This window comes from Candoia aspera, chromosome 1, assembly GCF_035149785.1.
Source record: "Candoia aspera isolate rCanAsp1 chromosome 1, rCanAsp1.hap2, whole genome shotgun sequence".
Taxonomy (NCBI): domain Eukaryota; kingdom Metazoa; phylum Chordata; class Lepidosauria; order Squamata; family Boidae; genus Candoia; species Candoia aspera.
The window spans coordinates 149,389,495-149,412,186 of NC_086153.1; the positions used below are offsets into that span (position 1 = coordinate 149,389,495).

Genomic DNA, 22,692 nt, shown 5'->3' on the forward strand with positions numbered 1-22,692 from the left:
TCGAAGTTTTGGCTGTTGCACCCCCCCCCGGTGATCACGTGATCGCAATTCAGGAGCTTGGCAAGCAGCTCGCACTTAAAGACGGTTGCAGCATCCCACAGTCATGATTGCCATTTGCGACCGTCTCTGCTGGCTTCCCACAAGCAAAGTCAATGGGGAAGCCATCAGGAGGCTGCAGGTTGGTCCTGCTCCTGCTGCTCTTTCTCCCAAGGAGTCCCTGGGTGGCAGGGCAAGTGTGGGCTGCAGGTGGGCAGGCAATTGCCCAGCCGGCTGCACTCACGCTGGGCTGTAGCAGCAACCCCCCTGGCCACCTGCACTTACATTGTGCTGTGGCACCCCTTTCACACACTCAGCCGCACTTGCACCATGCCGCAGTATCTCCCCGCCTGCCCTTTGTAGCACTCACCTGCCCACCAGCTGGCCTGCGAGCTGCCTAAGGAAAGGCTTGTCGTGACTGGGAGTTGCAACTCCCTGCTGGCTTCCCCATTGACTTTGCTTTGTTGGAAGCTGGCAGGAAGTTGCAAGTTGTGGTCACGTGAGGTCCTCGCTTAATTGCCCGCGATCCTCGCTTAACAGTGGCAACAGGGACTACCAGGATTGCCGTTGCTAAGCAATGCGGTCATGTGATATTGCACTTTACGACTGCATTGTTTAGCGACAGAAATTCCAGTCCCGATTACTGTAATTAAGCAAGGACTACCTGTATAACATCTAGGTTATACTAACCCCATTCACTATGTTATTCCATTTCTTTCTATTTTTGCAAACCACCACACTTTGGCTTCCGCCATATCCATACGTTGCTTCATACATTGCCCTTTGTTCTTTAACCTTTTGAGGATTGCATCAACTTGGCCATGATTTTCTCTATCTTCGCTTTCCTCCCCACCCATTCATTCTTCCTTCCTGTGTTTGTTTTGAAACTCAATCTTTATTCATTCAACTTGAAACTGGACATTAATTTGTATAAACAAGATTAAATTACTATTTATTGTATCAGGCAGCTTAGCTAATAGTTATTCCATTACATTCTTCTTGCAGTTTATTTCAATAAGAATTTTATATGATCTACATAAAATTCCTTTGTTTGAATCTTCATAAAGTCCTCCATATGTTGTTTGACCTTTGGAAATGGTTCTTTTCAATTATTTATGTTCCTCTTGCTGTAGCTGAAAATACTGGGGACAAAGAAACAATTTTCTAAATAGTTCTTCCTGTATATAAATCCCTCTTTGTCCTATTAATTGTTTTAATTATGATTCCAAAGTATGAAAAAAGATCTGTAAGGAAAGGTTGTGGGGTTCATGCCATGAATTAACATGCCATAACCAGTTGAACTTTAGTTTCTTTTTTACTTATTTTTCTACCCTGGGGCAGATGCTTTATCCATTCTTCTAGAGCTTGAAGTTGGATTGCATAATACTGTGCAGACCCACAGCGATAGAAGACTTTCTGCACTCCTCCTAAATGTTTACAAATAATTTTAAATAACTGCACTGCCAATATGAGGTTTTCTACTTTCTAGAACTTTGCAGCAACTGAAGAATACATATAGACAACCCTGAATCCTCAAAGAGTTTTTAGATTTGAAAGCCATGGCCTGTTTTCCAAAAGGCTTTGTAAGGCTTGGCTAGCAGTTCTTTCTCAAAACATTGGTGTTGGGGCAGAGGTTCTCAACATTGTGATCCCCTGATCCCCTAACATGAAACATGAATTTGTGACACCGCATGAATTACATAAAACTGTTTCATGGGAAATAAGTTAATACCTCCCCACCCCCACCCCCACATCACAACAACTAATAGAATACAAAGCTATATTTTCAGTGGGAAAGGTGAGCTTGCATACTTTTGCATCATTCCTGAAATCTGGGTTTCATTTTTTAAAGGCAGTCATTCTAATTCATCAAAGTCAGAAGGGGGGAAAAAAAGAAGAGAACAGAGTTCCCTCTAAATCAGTTTCTCATAAACAGCGTTGCAGTTTGCAAAACATTGGCAGGCTCTAAGTTGCTTTTGGTGTTTTCTCTCTCAATGCAACTGCGCAAAGAGATCACTCATAGCAATCTGCTCTTCCCCTTCTGGCCTGTGCTTGTTAATCCCTCCAGCTACTCCTGCAGTTTCCTTCTGTGTGATGCCTTAAAGCCCTTCCACCCCTCCCTCCATTGTAACTGCATCTGCAAAGTGAGGGTCACAGCTTTGCACAGAAACCTCGAGGCATGATGCTCCTGTGAAACAGAAATACAGTGTGGAAAGAAGAGGAGGAGGGGTGTCTCGCAGGTTTCACATAGGGTTCCAGAACCTTGTGTTGCTTTACGTTCAGTGCATATGCATCAAATGAATAAATTCACTCAGCTTTCTTGCAAGGCACTCTGTAGTGACCTGTCACCCATTGCCTTCTGACCCAGCTGAGGGTTACAACCCATAAGTCAAGAAATGCTGGGATAGAGGATTGCTTGCTTATCTGCAGCACCAGATTTAGGCATAGGGTAAAGAAGCCACAGCTTAGGGCCTTCTTAAGACAGCCTCTGAAAATAATAAGCAAGATAGGCACTTTCAAGTTTTATCTATTGAATTTTCATTTAAAGGTATTTCTAATGCAATTGGCTTGTTGAAAAAAAATATAGTTTTTAGATTGTTAGCTCTTTATTGTATGTTTCCCAAGTAAACTAATGCTTTATTATTTCTGTTTTAATTTTTCTTTTTGTTCAATAACTAAACATCCATCATAGGTTTATCTCCTTACTTATGTATTACATTTATATCTCACAGCAATCAAGTAGATGCTCAATGGTTTATATCTTCCCCCAGAAATAAATCTAATACAGCAACTCCTGACACAGGCAGTGCAGTGGTACCTTTACTGGATAAAAAAAGATGCTTCATTTACTACCAGTGGGCCCACTGAGAAGTTAGCAAGACATTCAACTGATTTCCTGCAACCACACTAACAGATGTAGGTGATTCTAAAGCTGCCCAGCTTCACTTTTAATCGTATCCAGGAATTACAATGCCTCACCATTCACAGAAGCACCAGTGTTCTTGGGCTAAATTTGAATGACTGCTCTATTAATAGAGATGCTGAACCCTGTTTTGTTTGCAGAAAAGTTCCTGTGGTAAAACCAGAGTATGCTAAGTGGAAGAATGAAGCAGAAAAAGATAAAGAATGTCCAATCTATGAACCTACAAACTCATACACATGGCATTTGCACCAAACCAACACTGGCACTGGGCTGCTGTGTTCCCATGACTTCTTCCTCCTGGGCAGCCAGTTTTCTTCTGGTTCAACTGCAGGGCAGCTCAGATGGGAAAACTTCCATCTGGAGTTCCAGAGGGCTTAGGAGCAGATGGTTTTCTCATCTGTGGGAGCTCATCTTGTTGAACCTCCTGGTCTCTAATTTCACAACTCTTCAGTAGACTGAGTCTTATGAGTGAATCTGCCTGGAATCTTTCTGGTCAGTTTCTAGTCAGGTTCCCATCTTATTAAAAATGTCCAGCTTGATTTCTTCTGCTTATATGAACAGCCTACCCCAGATGCTTGCCTTATCCCATCCACTTAGCCTCTAGGCTCAAATGAGCCATTGCTCTCCCATCCCACCCACCGAAGCAGAGAGACTACACTGCAATCTCTAGCCGTATTTGTAGCTGTCTGGGAAAGTACCTGGCTACAGAACTATTGTAATGAATGCTTATTCTAAAACACTCTCAGACTCATGAGCAGGAATGCAAAGATATCTGATTTATTAAAGAATAGTATGCAGGATCACAAAGAAAGCTGAGAATGATAAAAGCGCGCCAAATGCAAACTAAAAACCCTTGGTACAAATGAGATCCCTCCCCCTGTAGAATCTTCCCAAGCTCACAATCCCAGGTGCTCCTAACGGCTTCTGATCGTCCGTGGGAAAAGTCCTTGAGCAGAGCGCATAACCCAAACACATTCCATTGAAATGAACATAGATACAGAGCTTGGTACAAGGTTTCACAGCACTCCCTCCCAAACAGAAATGCACGTCAGCGCCATGGCATATGAAACGTTACGATGTACAGTGCACATTGAAACAGTGAACATGACATACTGCCCCCCCAAAAGAAAGAAAACACTAAGCAGCAGGCTTTAAAGGGTACGCCAAGTGGAAACGGCGAATTAAATCAGGAGCATTAACGTGGCGAGCAGATACCCATTCAGGATGAGGAAAGTGTTTCCATCGGACCAGATACTGGAGGGTGCCGTGAAGCTTGCGAGAATCAACGACCTCCTTGACCTCAAAGTGCTGTTGGCCGTCAATCATGATCGGAGCAGGAGGAGGAGGTTGGGGATGCCAGCAGGAAGAGTGGACAGGCTTGAGCAAGCTGCAATGGAAAACAGGGTGCAAGTGTTTCAAATTGTGAGGCAGATCCAACTTAACAGTAACTGGATTGATAAGACCAACAATAGGGAAAGGACCAATGAACTTGGGAGCAAGTTTTTTAGAGGGTTGTGGGGACTTGATGAATTTGGTAGATAGATACACTTGATCTCCAATCTTGAAATTGTGTTGCAAAGAACGATGCTTATCGGCTTGAAACTTGTAAGCAGCCTGGGCATCAGCCAAAGCCTGTTGAATCACCGGCCAGCAATCAGCAAGCTTAACAGCCCAGTCAGAGGCAGAACATGTTTGGGGAGGGGATTGTGGCAGTTCAGGGATGGGAACAAAGTCGTGACCAGAAACCACACGAAAAGGGGTTTGCCCGGTACTCTGATGGACAGCATTGTTGTAAGCCATTTCAGCAAAAGGCAGCAACTCCACCCAATTGTCCTGATGGTAGTTAATGTATGCTCTAAGAAATTGTTCAAGGGCGGAGTTCAAAATCTCAGTAGCTCCGTCAGTCTCAGGATGGGACGAGATGGACAGCGCCTGTTTGGTGCCAATCAATTTTAAAAATGATTTCCAAAACTGGGAAGTAAACTGTGTCCCTCGGTTGCTGACCAAACAGGAGGGGCTACCGTGGAGACGGTAGATGTGGATGAGAAATAGGCGCGCCAATTGCGGGGCCGACGGGATGGACGCACATGGAATGAAATGGGCTTGTTTGGAGAAAAAATCTTTTACAACCCAAATGACAGTTTTCTTCAGACTGGGAGGAAGATCCACAATAAAATCCATAGAAATCTCATCCCAGGGACGGGACGGGCTGGCCACAGGCTGCAGAAGCCCCTGTGGTTTTCCCCCTTTTCACTTTGACATTGCACAAACAGGACAGGAAGCCACATAGTCTTTTACATCGCGTCTCAAGGTGGGCCACCAGAATTGACGACGAACCAAATGCGATGTTTTAACAAAACCAAAATGCCCAGCAAGTTTATCATCATGGGAACGCTGTAAAATGTCAGGTCGTAAAGTCTCAGGTACATAAAGGCAGTGTTGCACCCATGCCAGACCGTTTTCAAAAGAAACAGTGTCTTTATTAGCTAGCAGCCAAGTGTCAGATTTCAGCGCCTGGAGAAAGTCTTTCTGTAATTGGTAAGGAACTTGCACTTTCTGCTTCCCAGACTGGGTTGGGGGCAGGGATGCCTGTGCACGGGTCTGGCTCCGGGTGACAGCAACTAAGCCCAGTTGTGGTTCAGTGAGAACAGTCCCAACCACATCTGCCACGTGGTCAAGGTCCTGAGGTAAACGTGACAAAGCATCGGCCAGAAAGTTTTTCTTTCCCGGAATAAATTTTAACTGGAAGTTAAAGCAACTGAAAAATTGAGCCCAGCGAATTTGTTTAGGACTGAGACGCCGGGGGGTGCGGAGGGCTTCCAAATTCCTGTGATCGGTCCAAACTTCTAAAGGGCATTTAGTGCCTTCCAGGAGGTGACGCCAGGCTTCCAAAGCGGCTTTTACAGCAAAAGCCTCCTTTTCCTAAACTTGCCACCGGCGTTCGGTTTCAGAAAATTTTCTGGACAAATAAGCGCAGGGTTTTAAGTGATTTTCAGAATCTCTCTGTAACAATATAGCCCCAACTGAGGAGTCAGAAGCATCAACTTGGACCACAAAGGGGCGTTCAGGATCAGGGTGCTGTAGAATAGGCTCAGCAGTGAAGAGGATTTTTAACTTCTCAAATGCTGCCTGGCATTCAGGCGTCCAATTCAGCACTACCCCAGGGTTTTTTACTTTGCGTGTCTCCCCCAAGCCCTTGTTACGGAGTAAATCAGTGAGGGGCAAAGCAATCTCAGTGAACCCCTGGATAAATTGGCGATAGTAATTACTGAACCCGAGGAAACTTTGCAATTGCCTCCGGGTGTGGGGACATTCCCAACTTAAAATCGCCTGAATTTTTGCAGGGTCCGTTTCAATGCCCTTGTCAGACACCCTATAGCTCAGATAGTGAAGTTGGGTTTTGTGAAACTCACATTTGGAAAGCTTGGCATACAGCTTGGCATTTCTAAGCTTGCTTAACACCTGTTTGAGGAGGTGTTCGTGTTCCTCCTCGGTTTCAGTGTAAATGAGAACATCGTCTAAATAAACCAGGAACCCTTTAAACAAATGATCATGTAATACTTCATTAATCAATTGCATGAAGACTCCGGGCGCCCCTGCCAACCCAAAAGGGAGGACTTTGTACTGAAATGAACCCAGTGGACAATTAAAAGCGGTTTTCCACTCATCTCCAGCTCGTATGCGGATGTGGAAATAGGCTTCATGAAGATCGAGCTTGGAGAAAATCTTGCCCTTAGACAAGTGAGCTAACATGTCCTTCATGAGTGGAAGAAGGTACTTGTTGCAAATTGAGATGGAATTTAACCCCCGATAGTCCGTACAGGGTCAAAGTGTGCCATCTTTCTTTTCCCAGAATAGCACAGGGGCCCCAACTGGGGAATTTGCAGGTTCCATGAACCTCCTTGACAGATTTTTGTCAATAAAGTCCCGTAATGCCTGAAGCTCCTTCTGAGTCATTGGATAAATTTTTGGCTTGGGCAATTGAGCGTTGGGAACCAACTCTATTGCACAGTCAGTTTTCTGATGGGGGGGTAGCTGATCTGCTTCCATTTCCCCAAAGACGTCTGCAAAGTCTTGGTATCGATTGGGCAAGCCTTCTAAATGTGCCAAACTAGGGCGCGGCATGGCAATTGCAGCCCTTCCAACCCCCGCACATGAAGCTCTCTCCGCTGTAGGAGCTTGGTAAAACCCATCCTTAAAAGCCACCGTTCTGTGTTCCCAGTTTATATATGGGCTTCGATAGGTCAACCAGGGGATCCCCAGAATTACCAAGGGATTGCCAACAGGTGCCACTACAAATTTCAAAGTCTCACGGTTGCTGCCCATTTGCATTGCCACAGTTCCAGTGAAATGGGTTGCCGCCGCCGCCACCCCCCCCGCCGTTGAACCATCCAACTGTGTAAAGATCAAAGGCTGCTGGAGGGGGAAGCTAGGCAGGTCCAAAGCAGCAACCAGATCAGGGTGAATTAGACACCTGGAACACCCAGAGTCAACTAAAGCCCAGACCTCTGTAGTCTTTGTGCGGGAGCCCAATTTCACTTTTACTGCTAAAGTGGGACAGTCAGCACTCACCATAGCATCCTTGCACCCATCCTCCTCCACCTCCCCGCAGGCGCTCTTCATGGCAGGTGGCTGGTGTTTCCCGCCGGCTCCTTAGAGTCATCTTCAGCCTCTCCCGAGAAGTAGAATACTTCCTCAGCGTTGGCTGCCCCCTTAGCTGCTGTCATCCGCCACGAGGGGGGGGCGATTTGGCCGGCAGCTTGCCCGCTCAATCTCCAGCCTTGGCTTTTGGGCAATCAGCTGCTCGATGCCCATCCTTTCCGCATCAGAGACACTGACCCCTTGCATAGCGCCGATCTCTCTCCTCTTCCCAGGCTCTATAGCCTGGCCGGGCAGCAGTTGCGGCACTTCGGGGTCCCCTCATGGTGGCTGGTGGTTTTTCAGGTCGTCTGGTTTGCATGAAGGTATGCTGGGCGTGCTCAGCCTTGCCAGCCAGCCAGATCCATTCGTACAATGACTCTGGGTCATCTCTACACAACGCCCATCGTAGGACGTCCCGGTTGAGTCCCTCTTTAAACCGTTCTATTAAGGTTGACTGAGACCAGTTGGGGATTTTCCCAGCTAAAGCCTTAAACTCCAGGGCATAATCAGCTACAGACAGCTGGCCCTGGGTAAGATCCTTCAGCGCCGCCTTAGCTCTTGCCTTGGCCAGAGGATCCTCAAAATGCAGCTTTAACACCCCCATAAAGTCCTCGAAATACTCAAGTTCAGGGGAGTCAGCCTCACTTAATTGAACATACCAGTCAGCCGCCCAACCCTTCAACTTGGTGGCAAGGGCAGTTATCTTAGCCTCTTCGGAAGGGAAGTATGCTCCAAACTGCCTCATGTAACTTTAGCATTGGTTAGAAAGAAAGATAACTTGGTTGGATCCCCATCAAACTTGACAGAAAAGTCTTTCACCCCCACTCCTGTTGGAGCGGAACCAGCGGCTGCTTGAGTGTTTGGGCCCCAGGTTACGGTAGTTGTCGCTCTGCGGGGTGGAGATTCATCCCGGAGCCGTCTCCGGCCCCGCTCTGCCGGCGGTCCGGGTGGGAGGATGGGGGATGGTTGCGTGAAGCTGGGACCTCTGTTGTTCCTCCCCTGCCCCCCCATTGATAGAGACAAGTTTCTTAACATGTACTCCATCAATTCTATTTTGGCTTCCACCACTCTTAGCCTTTCCGGGGTTTGAGATTCCTCCCTCCCTCGCGTGTTAGGCTGTCTCTCTGTTGATACCGTGGTAGATTCTACGTCTGGGGTCAGTGGGAACCGATGCTTCCAGGACGCTTGGGACGTCCCTGGCTGGGGTTCTCCCGTTGCATCCCAGGTGATCAACTCTGCGGGCGATTCGCTGGGTGCCGGTTGCTCTGGTTCTCCCCCATCGTTAGATTCCTCCACCTCAGGGCTGAAACTCGAATCCTGCCGGAAATCTGAAGGTTCTGGGGTGAGGCTCAGTTCTCCGCTCTTGACCGTCGACTCGGGCATCAAGCTAGCCGGCTCCTCAAGTCCCCCGGTCGTGAGCTTGGACTCGGCCATCGTTAACTATTTTCCCTCACAAGAAACTGATCTTGGTAGGAGCTAACGGTACAACTTTGGTCATTCTCAGCTTTATGTAATGAATGCCTATTCTAAAACACTCTCAGACTCATGAGCAGGAATGCAAAGATATCTGATTTATTAAAGAATAGTATGCAGGATCACAAAGAAAGCTGAGAATGATAAAAGCGCGCCAAATGCAAACTAAAAACCCTCAATGCAAATGAGATCCCTCCCCCCGTAGAATCTTCCCAAGCTCGCAATCCCAGGTACTCCTAACGGCTTCTGATCGTCCGTGGGAAAAGTCCTTGAGCAGAGCACATAACCCAAACATTCCATTGAAATGAACATAGATACAGAGCTTGGCACAAGGATTCACAGCAGCTCCTTCCCAAACAGAAACGCACGTCAGCACCATGGCATGTGAAACGTTACGATGTACAGTGCACGTTGAAACAGTGAACATGACAACTATGGTGTAATGCATATCACTACAGGTTTCAGCAGCTTGCATTTAAATGTAAGAAGACAAGACATCTTGATGGCCAGAAGGCTCTTCTCTCATGCAAATATCTTGCTTTTCCTCTTCTTGGCTAATGGCCAAATACACACACACACAAGCATGAAGCAGCAATTTGTTTTTATCCACTGTGAAGCAGGGGCAAAGGACTTTGTTACTCAGAAACTGCCATATCTTAGGAGGTGGTGCACTTACCACAGTGAGAGCTCTGGCACTTTATTGTTAGACAACTGGAGGGAGCCCTGATTGGCTGATGGGTTCTCCTATTTGCTCTCACTATTCTAGGCTTCAAAGTGGGCAGGAGAGAGGAAATTGTGCTGGATGCCACTTAACTAAAATTGGTAGGTTCTTAAATAAAGCCAGTTTGGGGTGATCACACTTAGACATCAGTCTTAGAAATTTTCCATTTCTAAATATTACTCTGGTGCAGAGTAATATTTAGAAATGTAACAAAAAAAATCTTCTGGTGGCAGACTATGACGTAAAGCTTGAATGAATGCAAAATGGCATCCACAAAACCAAAGGGGTAACTAGTGATAATCTGTCTGGATAGGTTTATTGATTTGAAGTTAAATACATTGCATTTACTGGTGGCTTTGCCTAAGGAATAGCTTCCAAGCACATAAATTAGGGCACCCAATATACTTAGATTTAGATTGTGTGGGAGTTCTGTTTTTATTTTATGCCTTAAATGGGGGGGGGCGGAATAGTTTTTAAGACACATGTACATGCATTTTTAGGTGCAAACACTCCTGGAGAATTTATCAAGATACCAAGAATCGTGAATGCATGCATGGATGGTGGGCAGGGTGAATAGCCAAAATAATAATTATATCAAATTGATAAGATAACATCTACATTTGGATTGCTGACAGGTACTCTTTTTCAATAATTGTATTAGTCTTTTGTGGAGCAAAGAATCGGGCAGCCTCAGCAGGTAGCGGTACTCAGCTGAGCCTGCCTAGCCTAAGAAGCTAAGCAAGATGGAACCTGGGTAGTACTTGGACAGGAGGCTTCCAGAAGATCCCAGGGCTGCAAGCTGGATTTACAAGCAAAAAGAAAAAAAGAAAAAAATCCTGGAAGAGGCAGTGGTGAACTGTTTCCACACTGCTGTCAAGAAAACAACACAGACGTGCCCGTAACATCACCCTGAGTTGAACTAAACCTAACGGCAACTCTTAAGAAAGAGCAGCAATTAGGCCAATTTTTCTTTGGTCTGATATAAATCTTCCCTTTTTTCTCCCCTTGCTGTCAATTTTATGTTGTGCATTAACACAAAAACTTTAATCTTTCTATAAAGTCCAAAGATAAACATTCCATCTGAATTTTTGTTTGTTTAGTAGAGAAGAAGGTAGAGCACCCAGCACGCCACTCTTTTCTCAAGGGTCCGCCAACCCCGAGAAGGGAGTTACGAAGACAGGGAGATAATCAGAAATGGGGTCCTCACCAACCTTGGCAGGGGGAAGAACCTTCTACTAAAGGAGAAGCTGCCGTTCGTTGACTACAATGGTCTGGCTAAAGAGGTGTTGCCACTCTCCATCCTTTCTTTTCCCTGTAGGTTTATTGATTGGTGCTGGATGTGCTCTCTATCCTCTGGGCTGGGACAGTGAAGAAGTCCGACAAGCCTGTGGCAACCTTTCCAGCCAGTATGAACTAGGTAAGTTGAATAACCCTAACCCCGTGGAAATTGGCCTTAATCAAATAGTTTCAGAAATGCTCAGAACGTCGGTCGACACAACAAAGCCAGAAAGAGGGAAAGATGCAGTTACAAAAAAAGGTTCCCCAAGGAATGGAAGAGCTGCCCAGCCAAAAATCACAACCTATGACTAAGGTGAAACCACTCCAGAGGGTTGTGCCTAGGTGCTAGTTTAGTTGGCTGTGTTTACATAACATGCTAAGATACAAATCATTTATAAACTACAATTACTGGGTTTGCTTAACTTGTAAAGCAATAAGAATAAGAATAGTATTTTTAAAAAATAATTATGGTTTAGAACTTTGTGTGAACTGGGTCCCCAAGTATATATTCTTCCCTAATTTCTGCCTGCTTTATTACTTTAACTTCAAGTCTTGTAATGTGAGACCTTTCAGTTGTAGACTTTAGCTTGTTTAGAAATAGTCATCCTCAGTCATTGTGGGGATCCTACACTCAGAAACCAAAAAGGACCAGGTCCCCCTATACCATACGGAAGTAGAGGAAGAATGTCCTTTTTCCAGATCCAGAGATGGTTCCTGGCTCCCTAAGAGATATCCAGGTGCGGCCTGGATAAGGAAATAAAATTCAGTCAGTGCTATGTCCTCAGTATAACGGCCCCAAATCGGGAATTACTTCAACAGAAAGCAGATTAAAAGTTCATATATGTTTCTCCAGACCTTCCGACAGGGCACTCTAGATTAATCGCAAGTCATCTGGAACACAAACCTGGTTTGCCCCAGTTACTCTGTTTAAACCAAGAAACATTAAGACTGTACAAAGTGATGGCGGCCTCAGAAAGTAAGTGTCAACTGTAGCCTAGTGCCCCTTGCCTGTGGTCTGCCAAGGTGCCTTCTATTTATGGTTTTAAAAGCCATGGATAATCTCATTTCACATGCTGCTTCCAGCTCCTGGATGAAATCATAAATCTAACAAACAAACAAATCAATGAGGGCTAGTTTATTCTGTGTATAGCAGTTGTCTGGCGGAGTGCCTGAATTCCAAAAGCTTCTGACTGTTACCCAGAGCATCTGGTTTTAATCTTTTGAAGTATACTTTTTAAAATGTTTTTCCCATTTTCTCACACATCTCAGTGTTTATCTTTCTACTCCATTGCCCACTCTCCAGAATTGCCACAGTCACAGACAAATTTATATATATTTATTGAAAGGAAAATTACCTTGAATGAAATTACCCACCCCAAAAAGGAAGATGAGACAGAACAAAATCATTAGCCTCAGTGCAGATTTGCTAATCTAAGACCACTCTTCTATTTTAAATGTCAACTATTTGAGAGTGGAAATTTCAATCTTCAAGTTACGAAAATGTTCCTAGGAAATGAAATAGATTTATGATTAGTATGCATGTGTTTAATGTGTTATCTGCATATATTTCTCAGTAGCCATCACAGAGAGTTTGTTTTGGCCATACCACTTTCTCAAACCAACAACATTGCCACTTTCTCTAAATCCTTCACTAAGTCCTTTAACTCAGCACCACGCACACCTATGTCAGTATTCATTGCTTCTACCTCTTCCCCATCCTTTCTCATTGCCTTTGCAAAGCTGGGCACTTTCCTGCACTTTAGACTCTGCCAGTTTAAGAACATTCTTCCTTTCTACTTAACAGCTGTTCTCAGCATTAGTGAGCAACAGCAATCTGCTAATTCAGTCCAAAGGTTAGGCTAGCCCAAATTAGCGGCCAGGCACCTTTGGAAATCTCAGAAATGGCTGACAAAAGCAGCTGAACCCTCCCATTCCTGCTCCCCAATAACTGGCATCCAGAGTTTTTCCTGTCCCAAATATTGGATAATAATCAGCTATTTCAACTAACCAAGAGGTAGGATATGTGAGAATCACTTTTTGGCTGATTTCACACACTGCATGAAGCCAGAGTTTTGTTAACCGTCTGAGTAAGTCACAACTGGCTAGGTTTGTGTAATGTTCATTGGTTGCAGCAGGAAAACAGAAGGAGAGGCAAACTTTTTCGAGTATTTGTTATATGACTGGGACTTTTTTCTAGCAGCAGGAAGACAGCATTAATCACACCTGAGAGGTATGCTTGCTTAGCCCCACATTACCAGAGCTGTTTCGGGCTACAGCTAATCCCCTTTAATCCAATGCTGATTGGTTTTGCAGTTTGCTAGATACACCAACACCCCCGCCCCCTTTACTGAGTTAGGCATGTTGTGCAAACGGGGCGTTTATGTCCCAAGTACAGTCCCTCTCTCTCAGCCCAACCCACCTCACGGGATTGTTGTGGGGAAAATAGGAGGAGGAAGGAGTACGAGGTATGTTCCCCACGTTGTTGTTTATTTGTTCAGTCACTTCCGACTCTTTGTGACTTCATGGACCAGCCCACGCCAGAGCTTCCTGTCAGTCGCCAACACCCCCAGCTCCCCCAGGGACGAGTCCATCACCTCTAGAATGTCATCCATCCATCTTGCCCTTGGTCGGCCCTTCTTCCTTTTGCCTTCCACTTTCCCTATAGCATCAGCATCTTCTCCAGGGTGTCCTGTCTTCTCATTATGTGGCCAAAGTATTTCAGTTTTGCCTTTAATACCATTCCCTCAAGTGAGCAGTCTGGCTTTATTTCCTGGAGGATGGACTGGTTTGATCTTCTTGTAGTCCAAGGCACTCTCAGAATTTTCCTCCAACACCACAGTTCTAAAGCATCTATCTTCCTTCGCTCAGCCTTCCTTATGATCCAGGTCTCGCAGCCATATGTTACTACTGGGAATACCATTACTTTAACTATGCAGACCTTTGTTGTCAGTGTGATATCTCTGCTCTTGACTATTTTATCGAGATTTGTCATTGCTCTTCTCCCAAGGATTAAGCGTCTTCTGATTTCCTGGCTGCAGTCAGCATCTGCGTTAATCTTTGCACCTAGAAATACAAAGTCTGTCACTGCCTCTACGTTTTCTCCCTCTATTTGCCAGTTATCAATCAAGCTGGTTGCCATAATCTTGGTTTTTTTGAGGTTTAGCTGCAAGCCAGCTTTTGCACTTTCTTCTTTCACCTTCATAAGGCTCCTCAGTTCCTCTCCGCTTTCAGCCATCAAAGTGGTATCATCTGCATATCTGAGATTGTTAATGTTTCTTCCAGCGATTTTAACTCCAGCCTTGGATTCCTCAAGCCCAGCATGTTGCATGATGTGTTCTGCATACAAGTTGAATAGGTAGGGTGAGAGTATACAGCCCTGCTGTACTCCTTTCCCAATCTTAAACCAGTCCGTTATTCTGTGGTCTGTTCTTACTGTTGTTACTTGGTCGTTATACAGATTCTTCAGGAGGCATATAAGATGACTTGGTATCCCCATACCGCTAAGAACTTGCCACAATTTGTTATGGTGTACACAGTCAAAGGCTTTAGAATAGTTAATAAAACAGAAATAGATGTTTTTCTGAAACTCCCTGGCTTTTTCCATTATCCAGCGGATATTGGCAATTTGGTCCCTAGTTCCTCTGCCTTTTCTAAACCCAGCTTGTACATCTGGCAATTCTCACTCCATGAATTGCTGAAGTCTACCTTGCAGGATCTTGAGCATTACCTTACTGGCATGTGAAATGAGTGCCACTGTTTGATAGTTTGAACGTTCTTTAGTATTTCCCTTTTTTGCTATGGGGATATAAGTTGATTTTTTCCAATCTGATGGCCATTCTTGTGTTTTCCAAATTTGCTGGCATATAGCATGCATTACCTTGACAGCATCATCTTGCAAGATTTTGAACAGTTCAGCTGGGATGCCGTCGTCTCCTGCTGCCTTGTTATTAGCAATGCTTCTTCAGGCCCATTCAACCTCACTCTTCAGGATGTCTGGCTCTAGCTCACTGACCACACCGTCAAAGCTATCCCTGATATTGTTATCCTTCCTATACAGGTCTTCCGTATATTCTTGCCACCGTTTCTTGATCTCTTCTTCTTCTGTTAGGTCCTTGCCATCTTTGTTTTTGATCATACCCATTTTTGCCTGGAATTTACCTCCGATGTTTCTAATTTTCTGGAAGAGGTCTCTTGTCCTTCCTATTCTATTGTCTTCTTCCACTTCCGCACGTTGCTTGTTTAAAAATAATTCCTTGTCTCTTCTGGCTAACCTCTGGAATTTTGCATTTAATTGGGCTTATCTCCCCCTATCACTGTTGCCTTTTGCTTTCCTTCTTTCTTGGGCTACTTCTAGTGTCTCAGCAGACAGCCATTTTGCCTTCTTGGTTTTCTCTTTCTTTGGGATGTATTTTGTTGCCACCTCCTGAACAATGTTGTGAACTTCTGTCCATAGTTCTTCCGGGACCCTATCTACTAAGTCCAGTCCCTTAAATCTATTCTTCACCTCCACTGCATATTCCTTAGGAATATTAGTCAGCTCATATCTAGCTGATCTGTGGGTCTTCCCTAATCTCTTTAGTCTGATCCTAAATTGTGCAATAAGACGTTCGTGATCTGAATATAGTCAGCTCCAGGTCTTGTTTTTACCGACTGTATAGATGTCCGCCACCTTTGGCTGCAAAGGATGTAGTCAATCTGATTTCGGTGTTGTCCATCTGGTGAAGTATAAAGCCATCTGTTAGGTAGTTGAAAGAGAGTGTTTGTTATGCAGAGTGAGTTGTCTTGGCAAAATTCTATCAGCCTATGTCCTGCTTCGTTTTGTTCTCCCAGGCCATGCTTACCTCTAATTCCAGGTGTCATTTGACTGCCCACCTTAGCATTCCAGTCTCCTGTGATGAAAATAACGTCTCTTTTAGGCATGTTGTCCAGTAGGTGCTGCAGATCCTCATAGAACTTATCTACCTCACCTTCTTCAGCATTTGTGGTTGGGGCGTATATTTGGATCACTGTGATGTTAGATGGCTTGCCCTGAATTCGAATTGAGATCATTCTATCGTTTTTTGGATTGTATCCAAGCACTGCTTTAGCCACTTTACTATTAATTATGAAGGCTACTCCATTTCTTCTGTGGTCCTCTTGTCCACAGTAGTAGATCTGGTGGTCATTTGATGTGAAGTGGCCCATTCCAGTCCATTTCAGTTCATTGATGCCCAAAATGTCTATCTTTAATCTTGACATCTCACCAATAACCACATCCAATTTGCCCTGGCTCATAGATCTTACATTCCAGGTTCCAATGGTGTGTTGATCCTTAGAACATCAGATTCGCCATTCACTACCAGCATCGTCGGCCGCTAGCCGTCCTTTCGGCTTTGAGCTAGCTGCGTCATCACGTCTGGGGCTAGTTGAGCTCATCCTCTGCTCCTCCCCAGTAGCATTTTGACCATCTTCCGACCTGGGGGTCTCATCTTCCGATGGTATACCAACATATCTCTGGTTGTACTGATCCATTTAGTTTTCATGGCAAGAATACTGGGTTGGGTTGCCATTACCTTCCCCAGGGATCGCGTTTAGTCTGACCTCTCTGTCATGACCTTCCCGTCTTGGGTGGCCCTTCACAGTTTAGCTCATGGCATCATTGAGGTGCTCAAGCTCCAGCACCACAAGGTAACGATCCTTTGCTGAAGTCCCCACCTTGAGTTATTTATAAAAATAATAAAGGTGGGATTAAAAAAAAAAGCTCCAGCTCCATGACAAGGTAACGATCCTTTGCTGAAGTCCCTACCTTGAGTTATTTATAAAAATAATAAAGGCGGGATAAAAAAAATCTAAAAAAAAAAAATTAAAGTTGTCCTGGTTCTCTTTGTGTCATTCTCAGTGCTGCTTTTAGAGGAGGCTTATGTCTGTCCAGGTTAAGTAATGAATCCAGCAAGCTAAGCTAGGTGCAGGGACAGCTATACGAACACAGTTTTTAAATATAAAACGAGTTTTTAGAACCCTAAAAACTCTGGTGAGTGTTCATTTCTATACAACCCCCAAAAACCTAGGTGCTTGACCTATGCAGGCATAATTCTTAAAGTTAAGAAAACTTCACTCCTTTGCTTATCAGTAGGGCAAGGATTTCTATGACCTAAAAATGTTAGAAATATGCAAGCATTTATTACCTTAAAACTATTTAAATATGACTTTTAAAGCAAAAATATGACTTTACAATTTTTCTGAAATTAGCACTCCATTTTTAAAAATCTGTGCTTACACACACACACAAATTAAAAGGTTTATTCTTCTTCACTTCCAGTGCAGCAGTGCTAGTATTGAAGGAATCAAATAAACATTTTGAGAGTAAAATGCTCATCCCTGGATTAGTTTTCATTAACAGCAGAATTGCATTGCATGACCACGTGCATCCTGAGGTTATCAAAGTGAAAACTCCTGTTGTCCACCAGTATGTGCTTGTATCTGGAGAAGCTCCGTTCAACATCACAAGAGGTTATAGGAACAAATTTGAAAAAAGCAAACTCATCTGGAGAAAATTCTGGCTTGAAGTCTTCCAATTTTGCTTCGAGTCCATTTAGAATGTTACTTATTTTGCAAAGTGATTGCAGCGCTCTTTGCAGTTTATCACTAATTTTTTCAGCCACTTTCCCCTTTGCTTGCTTTAAATCACTCTCAGTTTGTTTTACAATGTTCAGTGCATCACTAAGTTCCATTTCTACAGTTTCAAGGTGGGTGATTGCTCTTGATAATCCACTGAAGTTAGATCCTATATATGCTAAGTTTCCAGCCAAGGTTTCAGAAAAGGAATCTTGCACAATCTTGATGAAGATTCACAACAGTCAAATTCTTTAATTATCCGCTGCAAGGAAGCATAATTTGTGAAATAATACATAGCTGCATCCAGCAAAGTCCCCCAACATGTCACGACAGGTTGGGGAGGGAGAGCCAAAGTAGTAGCAATTTCTTTGAACTTTTGTACTCGAAGTGGAGCTTTAATGAACATTTTTTTCCTATCTGGAATTATCTTATCTACATCAGGATAGTTGCTTCGAATCTCTTCAGCCACTCTGTGTAAACCATGTGCAAGGTATGTGATATGGATCATTTTTGGATAAAGAAGTTTAAGTCCCTTGGCTGCTTTAGTCATGTATGGAGCGGCATCTGTTACAAAGAGAAGGATATTTCCCCTTTTTACACCATCCGGCCAGAGTAGTTTCATAGAATCGTCAAAGAGCATAGCAATAGTGGAATTGTTTACTTTTTGTAGTTTCACATGTTAGAAGAAATACTTCACCAGGCTTGTCACATTTCAGAGTGCCAATAATAACATTGGCTACATATCTTCACTTGCTTCATCTATTGAAACCCATATCTTATTGTTGTCAACAGCAGATCTTACCTTTCCTAACTCATCTTCATAGCAGGCAGAGATGTAATTTTTCCTTACAGTTGATTCATTTGGAATCAACTGTACTTCTCCAAAAAATGCCTAAGGCTACCACTAACTAATTTCATTAAGGGAATGTTTGAAGTAACCATCATTGTACAGAGGTCCTTACAAAATTCTTACTGGGTATTTGATGAACCTGCAGTTGAAGAAGCAGCTCTCTCGAAAACGAGACATTGCCTGTTCTCAGTGAAGGTAAATCTTGCTAAACAACTCTTGTGTTTCACAATGTCACAATATTGTTGAATATTAAAATGCTTTTGGGTCGATACCTTAACTTCACACAATTTACAAAAAAAAATATCACCATCGCTACTGAAAATCTGCTCCCTAAATTCTTGAGCAAGACACTATAATTTCACACTCACTGAACATCTACTTTTAGGCATGTTGAAATCAGATTGCAGCTCTCATGTGACTCCACCACCTCGAACACACATACACCTGAGTTGGGGAGCAAATAAGGAAAAGGAAAAACAGGCAAATTCTCACCTTTTTTTTCAGGCCTGGTCAGGGAAGAAGCCTTTGTTCCCACTTCTCTCTCTTTCTCTCACACACACACACCTCCCTGAGTTGGGGAGCGAATAAGAAAAAGAAAAAAAAACAGGCAAATTCTCACTTTCTTTGCTGGCTCAAACTTGCTGGCTTATCAAGAGGGTTGCCAATGACCAAAATATGGCGTTTGTTACAAAATTAAGCAGAAATAGGACATAACACCTTTAGAAAATCAAAATATGACTTTTCAGGCCAAATAAAAAGCATCTAATACTCACCAGATTACTCTAAAACATGTTTTAACTTACTTATAAATTCAAATAAAAGATCCAGAAAAAATATGACATGTCACAGAAATCCTCGCCCTACTTATCAGCATACACAGAGCCACTAAAATGTTTACAAACCTTGTGGGTGGGGAACAAATGAATATGGCCTATGAATACATGTGTTTTCCTTCAATTATTAAATATGGCATTAAAATGCTATTATTCCAGTGGGGGGAAAGATCAGGAAAAGGAGGACAGCACTTCCAATAATATTGTCCTTGTGTGTGTCTTTTGTCCCCCCTGTAGGCACCTGTGAAATTGGCTGGGCTTACTACTGTACAGGAGGAGGAGCTGCAGTGGCAATGTTGATATGCACTTGGCTGGCCTGTTTCTCTGGCAAGAAACAAAAACAATATCCTTATTAAAGCCAGAAAAACAACAGAACAAAATGAACCAGTTTTGGGGATGGGGGTGGGGGGAACAGTTTGTAAGTTTTCTTGAGAAGATGCATACTCTTAATTGTAGCCAGGTAAATGCAAACAAGTCAGTGAAGTTGGAACTGATGTGTGACGCTGTGAATAGGAAGGAGGTTCTCTGGCTCTTAAGGAGAACCTCAAGCCGAGAATCCTCAGGGGCTGGGCACTAACTGCATTCTTCCTAGCCGGTTATGGGCATAGTCCAACAACAAGAAGTAACCCCTGTCATGAAGTGATGGAATTTTAGCACACCCTCAGTTGAAGAGAGTTAAAGAACACTGTCTTCGAACACAGCATTTGGCCTTAGAAAGGTTTCTCTGCCGTGTCAGCAAATAGGGAAGAAAGGGAGCGTTCCTTCCCCGTTTTGTAACCTGCTTGACTGAGCAAGTGCCAGTTTTCCTAAAGCGTGGTTGTCACATGCGTGTACATAGGGAGCCCTGTTTTCAGGCCTTAACACAGTTTGCCTTTAAAGGCATCCCAGGCTGGTGGATTGGTCCCCTGCGGAGTATGATTTGTTGAATTTAATCCGAAAGAGGCAGGGGCCTTTTTTGTGAGACTCTTTGAAAGCACAGCTTCCTACATTTGCACAGACACTTTTCCTTCAAACACACACAACAAATGGTAGCCTCATGGATCAGTTTTTTAAAAAAAATGTATAGCCTTCAGACATTTGACCAATCTGCCTGTGTGTGTGTGTGTGTGTGTGTGTGTGTGTGTGTGTGTAACAAAGCAGTTTGAGTAGTAAATTGCTGTGGCAGTCACTGTTACTCAGGCACATTTCTAAAACCAACAAAAATCTTTTCACCTCTACCTAAAAAGCACAGAAATCTACTCCAGACATTTCTCTGTCTTGACCAACGCACGTCTCAGCTCATTGCTTCATTTACAGATTACATACAGATTTGGCCAAATTACCTATTTTATAAAAGTCTGGGTAGTGAGACACAACTGCTTTTTCATATTTAAAAAAAAAGATTTTATTGGACAGTTGGAAACAGAAAGTTGGCAGGTGTGGAATGAATTCAACACCACATTAATATCCTCTTCAACTTCCAAATGCCCCCATGAGGCAGAATTCATGTCAGTAAAAGCTATCATAAGATATTTACCTATAGTGTGAAGTGTGATCAGACCTATTTTTTTCACACTATCGCACACGTTCAAAAGATTTTTCATCCAGTTGTGCAAAGCCACATACATCTTCCCAATATATTTTCCCCTGAACTTCTTTTTTTAGATTTATATTTATTAAGATCTTTTTTTCATAGAATAAAAGACAAATCAAAAGAAGAAAAAGGGAAGAAGTTCAAGAAATAAAAAAGAGAAAAAACTAAAGTTAAGGAACATATGACTTCCAACCTTTTCAACAGATAACTACAATCTTCTTATCCCTCCTCCCTCTTACAAGTCTCTTCAGCCCCTTATTTAATCCATGTTTCTTAATCTTCACCCATGTATTTTCCCCTGAACTTCCATTTCCATCTGTGATCAGCTACGTAAGCATACGTGCTCTACCCCTTTTTCGTAAGCCTGAAGCATAGTACGTACAAACCTTCCTCCTTTGTCAGGTCGTTAAAACAAGAACAAGGGAACATTTCTCCTCTACTCTACTCCAAGCTTTCCCTCTTCCCATTCCCTTGGAGAGAATTAACGTAAGATATAAATATGCCCTTTTCTCCTTTCTTTCCTTCACATATTCACAGGGAAGGGCAACAGGGGAAACGCCACTACCTCTGTGGCTGCTCATAACTCTCACGTGAAGGGAAGGGCTGCACAAGGCTTGCTGCAATGTGGAGTTTCCTTTATGTGGACAGAGCACACCTATTTTGGTGATGCACAAGGCCATGGAGTCAGGCCACCACTTTTACTGGGCTGGTTTTATTTCATTGTGAGCACTATATTCCCTGCATATTTTATCGTTGCTAATGGGGTGCAAAACCTCCAACCCAGATTGTTCCAGTCCATTCTGAATGTTTCAGAAGGGATCGGATCTGCAAACAGCCAGTATCAGAGTCGGAACATTCAGGGACAAAATGCTTTGCACATCCCACTCGATTGCATTGTGGGGAAAGACCCTCTAATACCAATACTGTGGAGTAGAGCAACTGCAATAAATACCCTGTGCACTTAGTTTTTGTGTGCACGCGTGCGTGATAAATTTGAATTTCAGTATTATGCCACATTTTAAACAAACAAAAGCTCTAATGGACTTAGGGACCATTTTTCCAGTATTTTATATAGTATAGGTATGTGTGTTCTCAAGTTTTATTAATGTCATTTTCAGACCTATATCAATTTTATTAATCTCAACATTTTCAATGTTATTAAAAATGCAATATTATACTCAGCATATGTAGCCTTTTAGCTAAGAGTATTCCTACCAAGGGACAGTTCTGTCCAGTGACACTAATGTGTGTGGCACAGTAAAATATTACCACTTATGCAAGAGCAATGAAAAGCATCTTCCAGTTTTTATTACTAATGCTGTTAGTAATTATTGTTGTATTGTGCTGTATTGTTTATTTTAATATTCATTTTTATAATGCAATATGTACTATTTTGTTAGTACTTTAGAATCTGTATAAATAAATGTCTTCTTCAACTGTACTGTACTTTTTTTCATACAATCAAACATTTGGCTTAGTCCTAAACCTAAGCAAATGCTGACTACCCATGGTTTAATCTCTCCCTGTACTGATCATAGGAGCAAGATGATCACAGACATGCAGACCATGCCGCACGCTGGAACAGGGCTTGGCAGAATAAGGGGGAAATGGGAGGCCTTGCTTTCTGTCAGAAAAAGCGAAGGGCTAGAAGTCTCGCCCCGTGCTAGACAGCCGCTTATGCCTTCTGATGCAAAGCTGCCTGGCTTCTCTAGCAGCGGAGAAGAGGTGCAAGAAATAGCCCTTGTCTCTATGTGTGGAATCACATTTCCA

At 43.3% G+C, this 22,692-nt stretch overlaps 1 protein-coding gene across 1 annotated transcript in view; it reads left to right on the forward strand.

The window, feature by feature from the left end:
- Positions 1 to 22,358, forward strand: part of LHFPL6 (LHFPL tetraspan subfamily member 6) — a 45,397-nt gene extending 23,039 nt beyond the window's left edge. Inside the window, exons 3-4 of the mRNA XM_063315625.1 lie at positions 11,113 to 11,211; positions 19,587 to 22,358. Coding sequence (XP_063171695.1) covers positions 11,113 to 11,211; positions 19,587 to 19,705 — 218 coding nt within the window. The 3' untranslated portion in view covers positions 19,706 to 22,358. The remainder of the gene's footprint in view (positions 1 to 11,112; positions 11,212 to 19,586) is intronic.
- Positions 22,359 to 22,692: the final 334 nt, after the last annotated feature.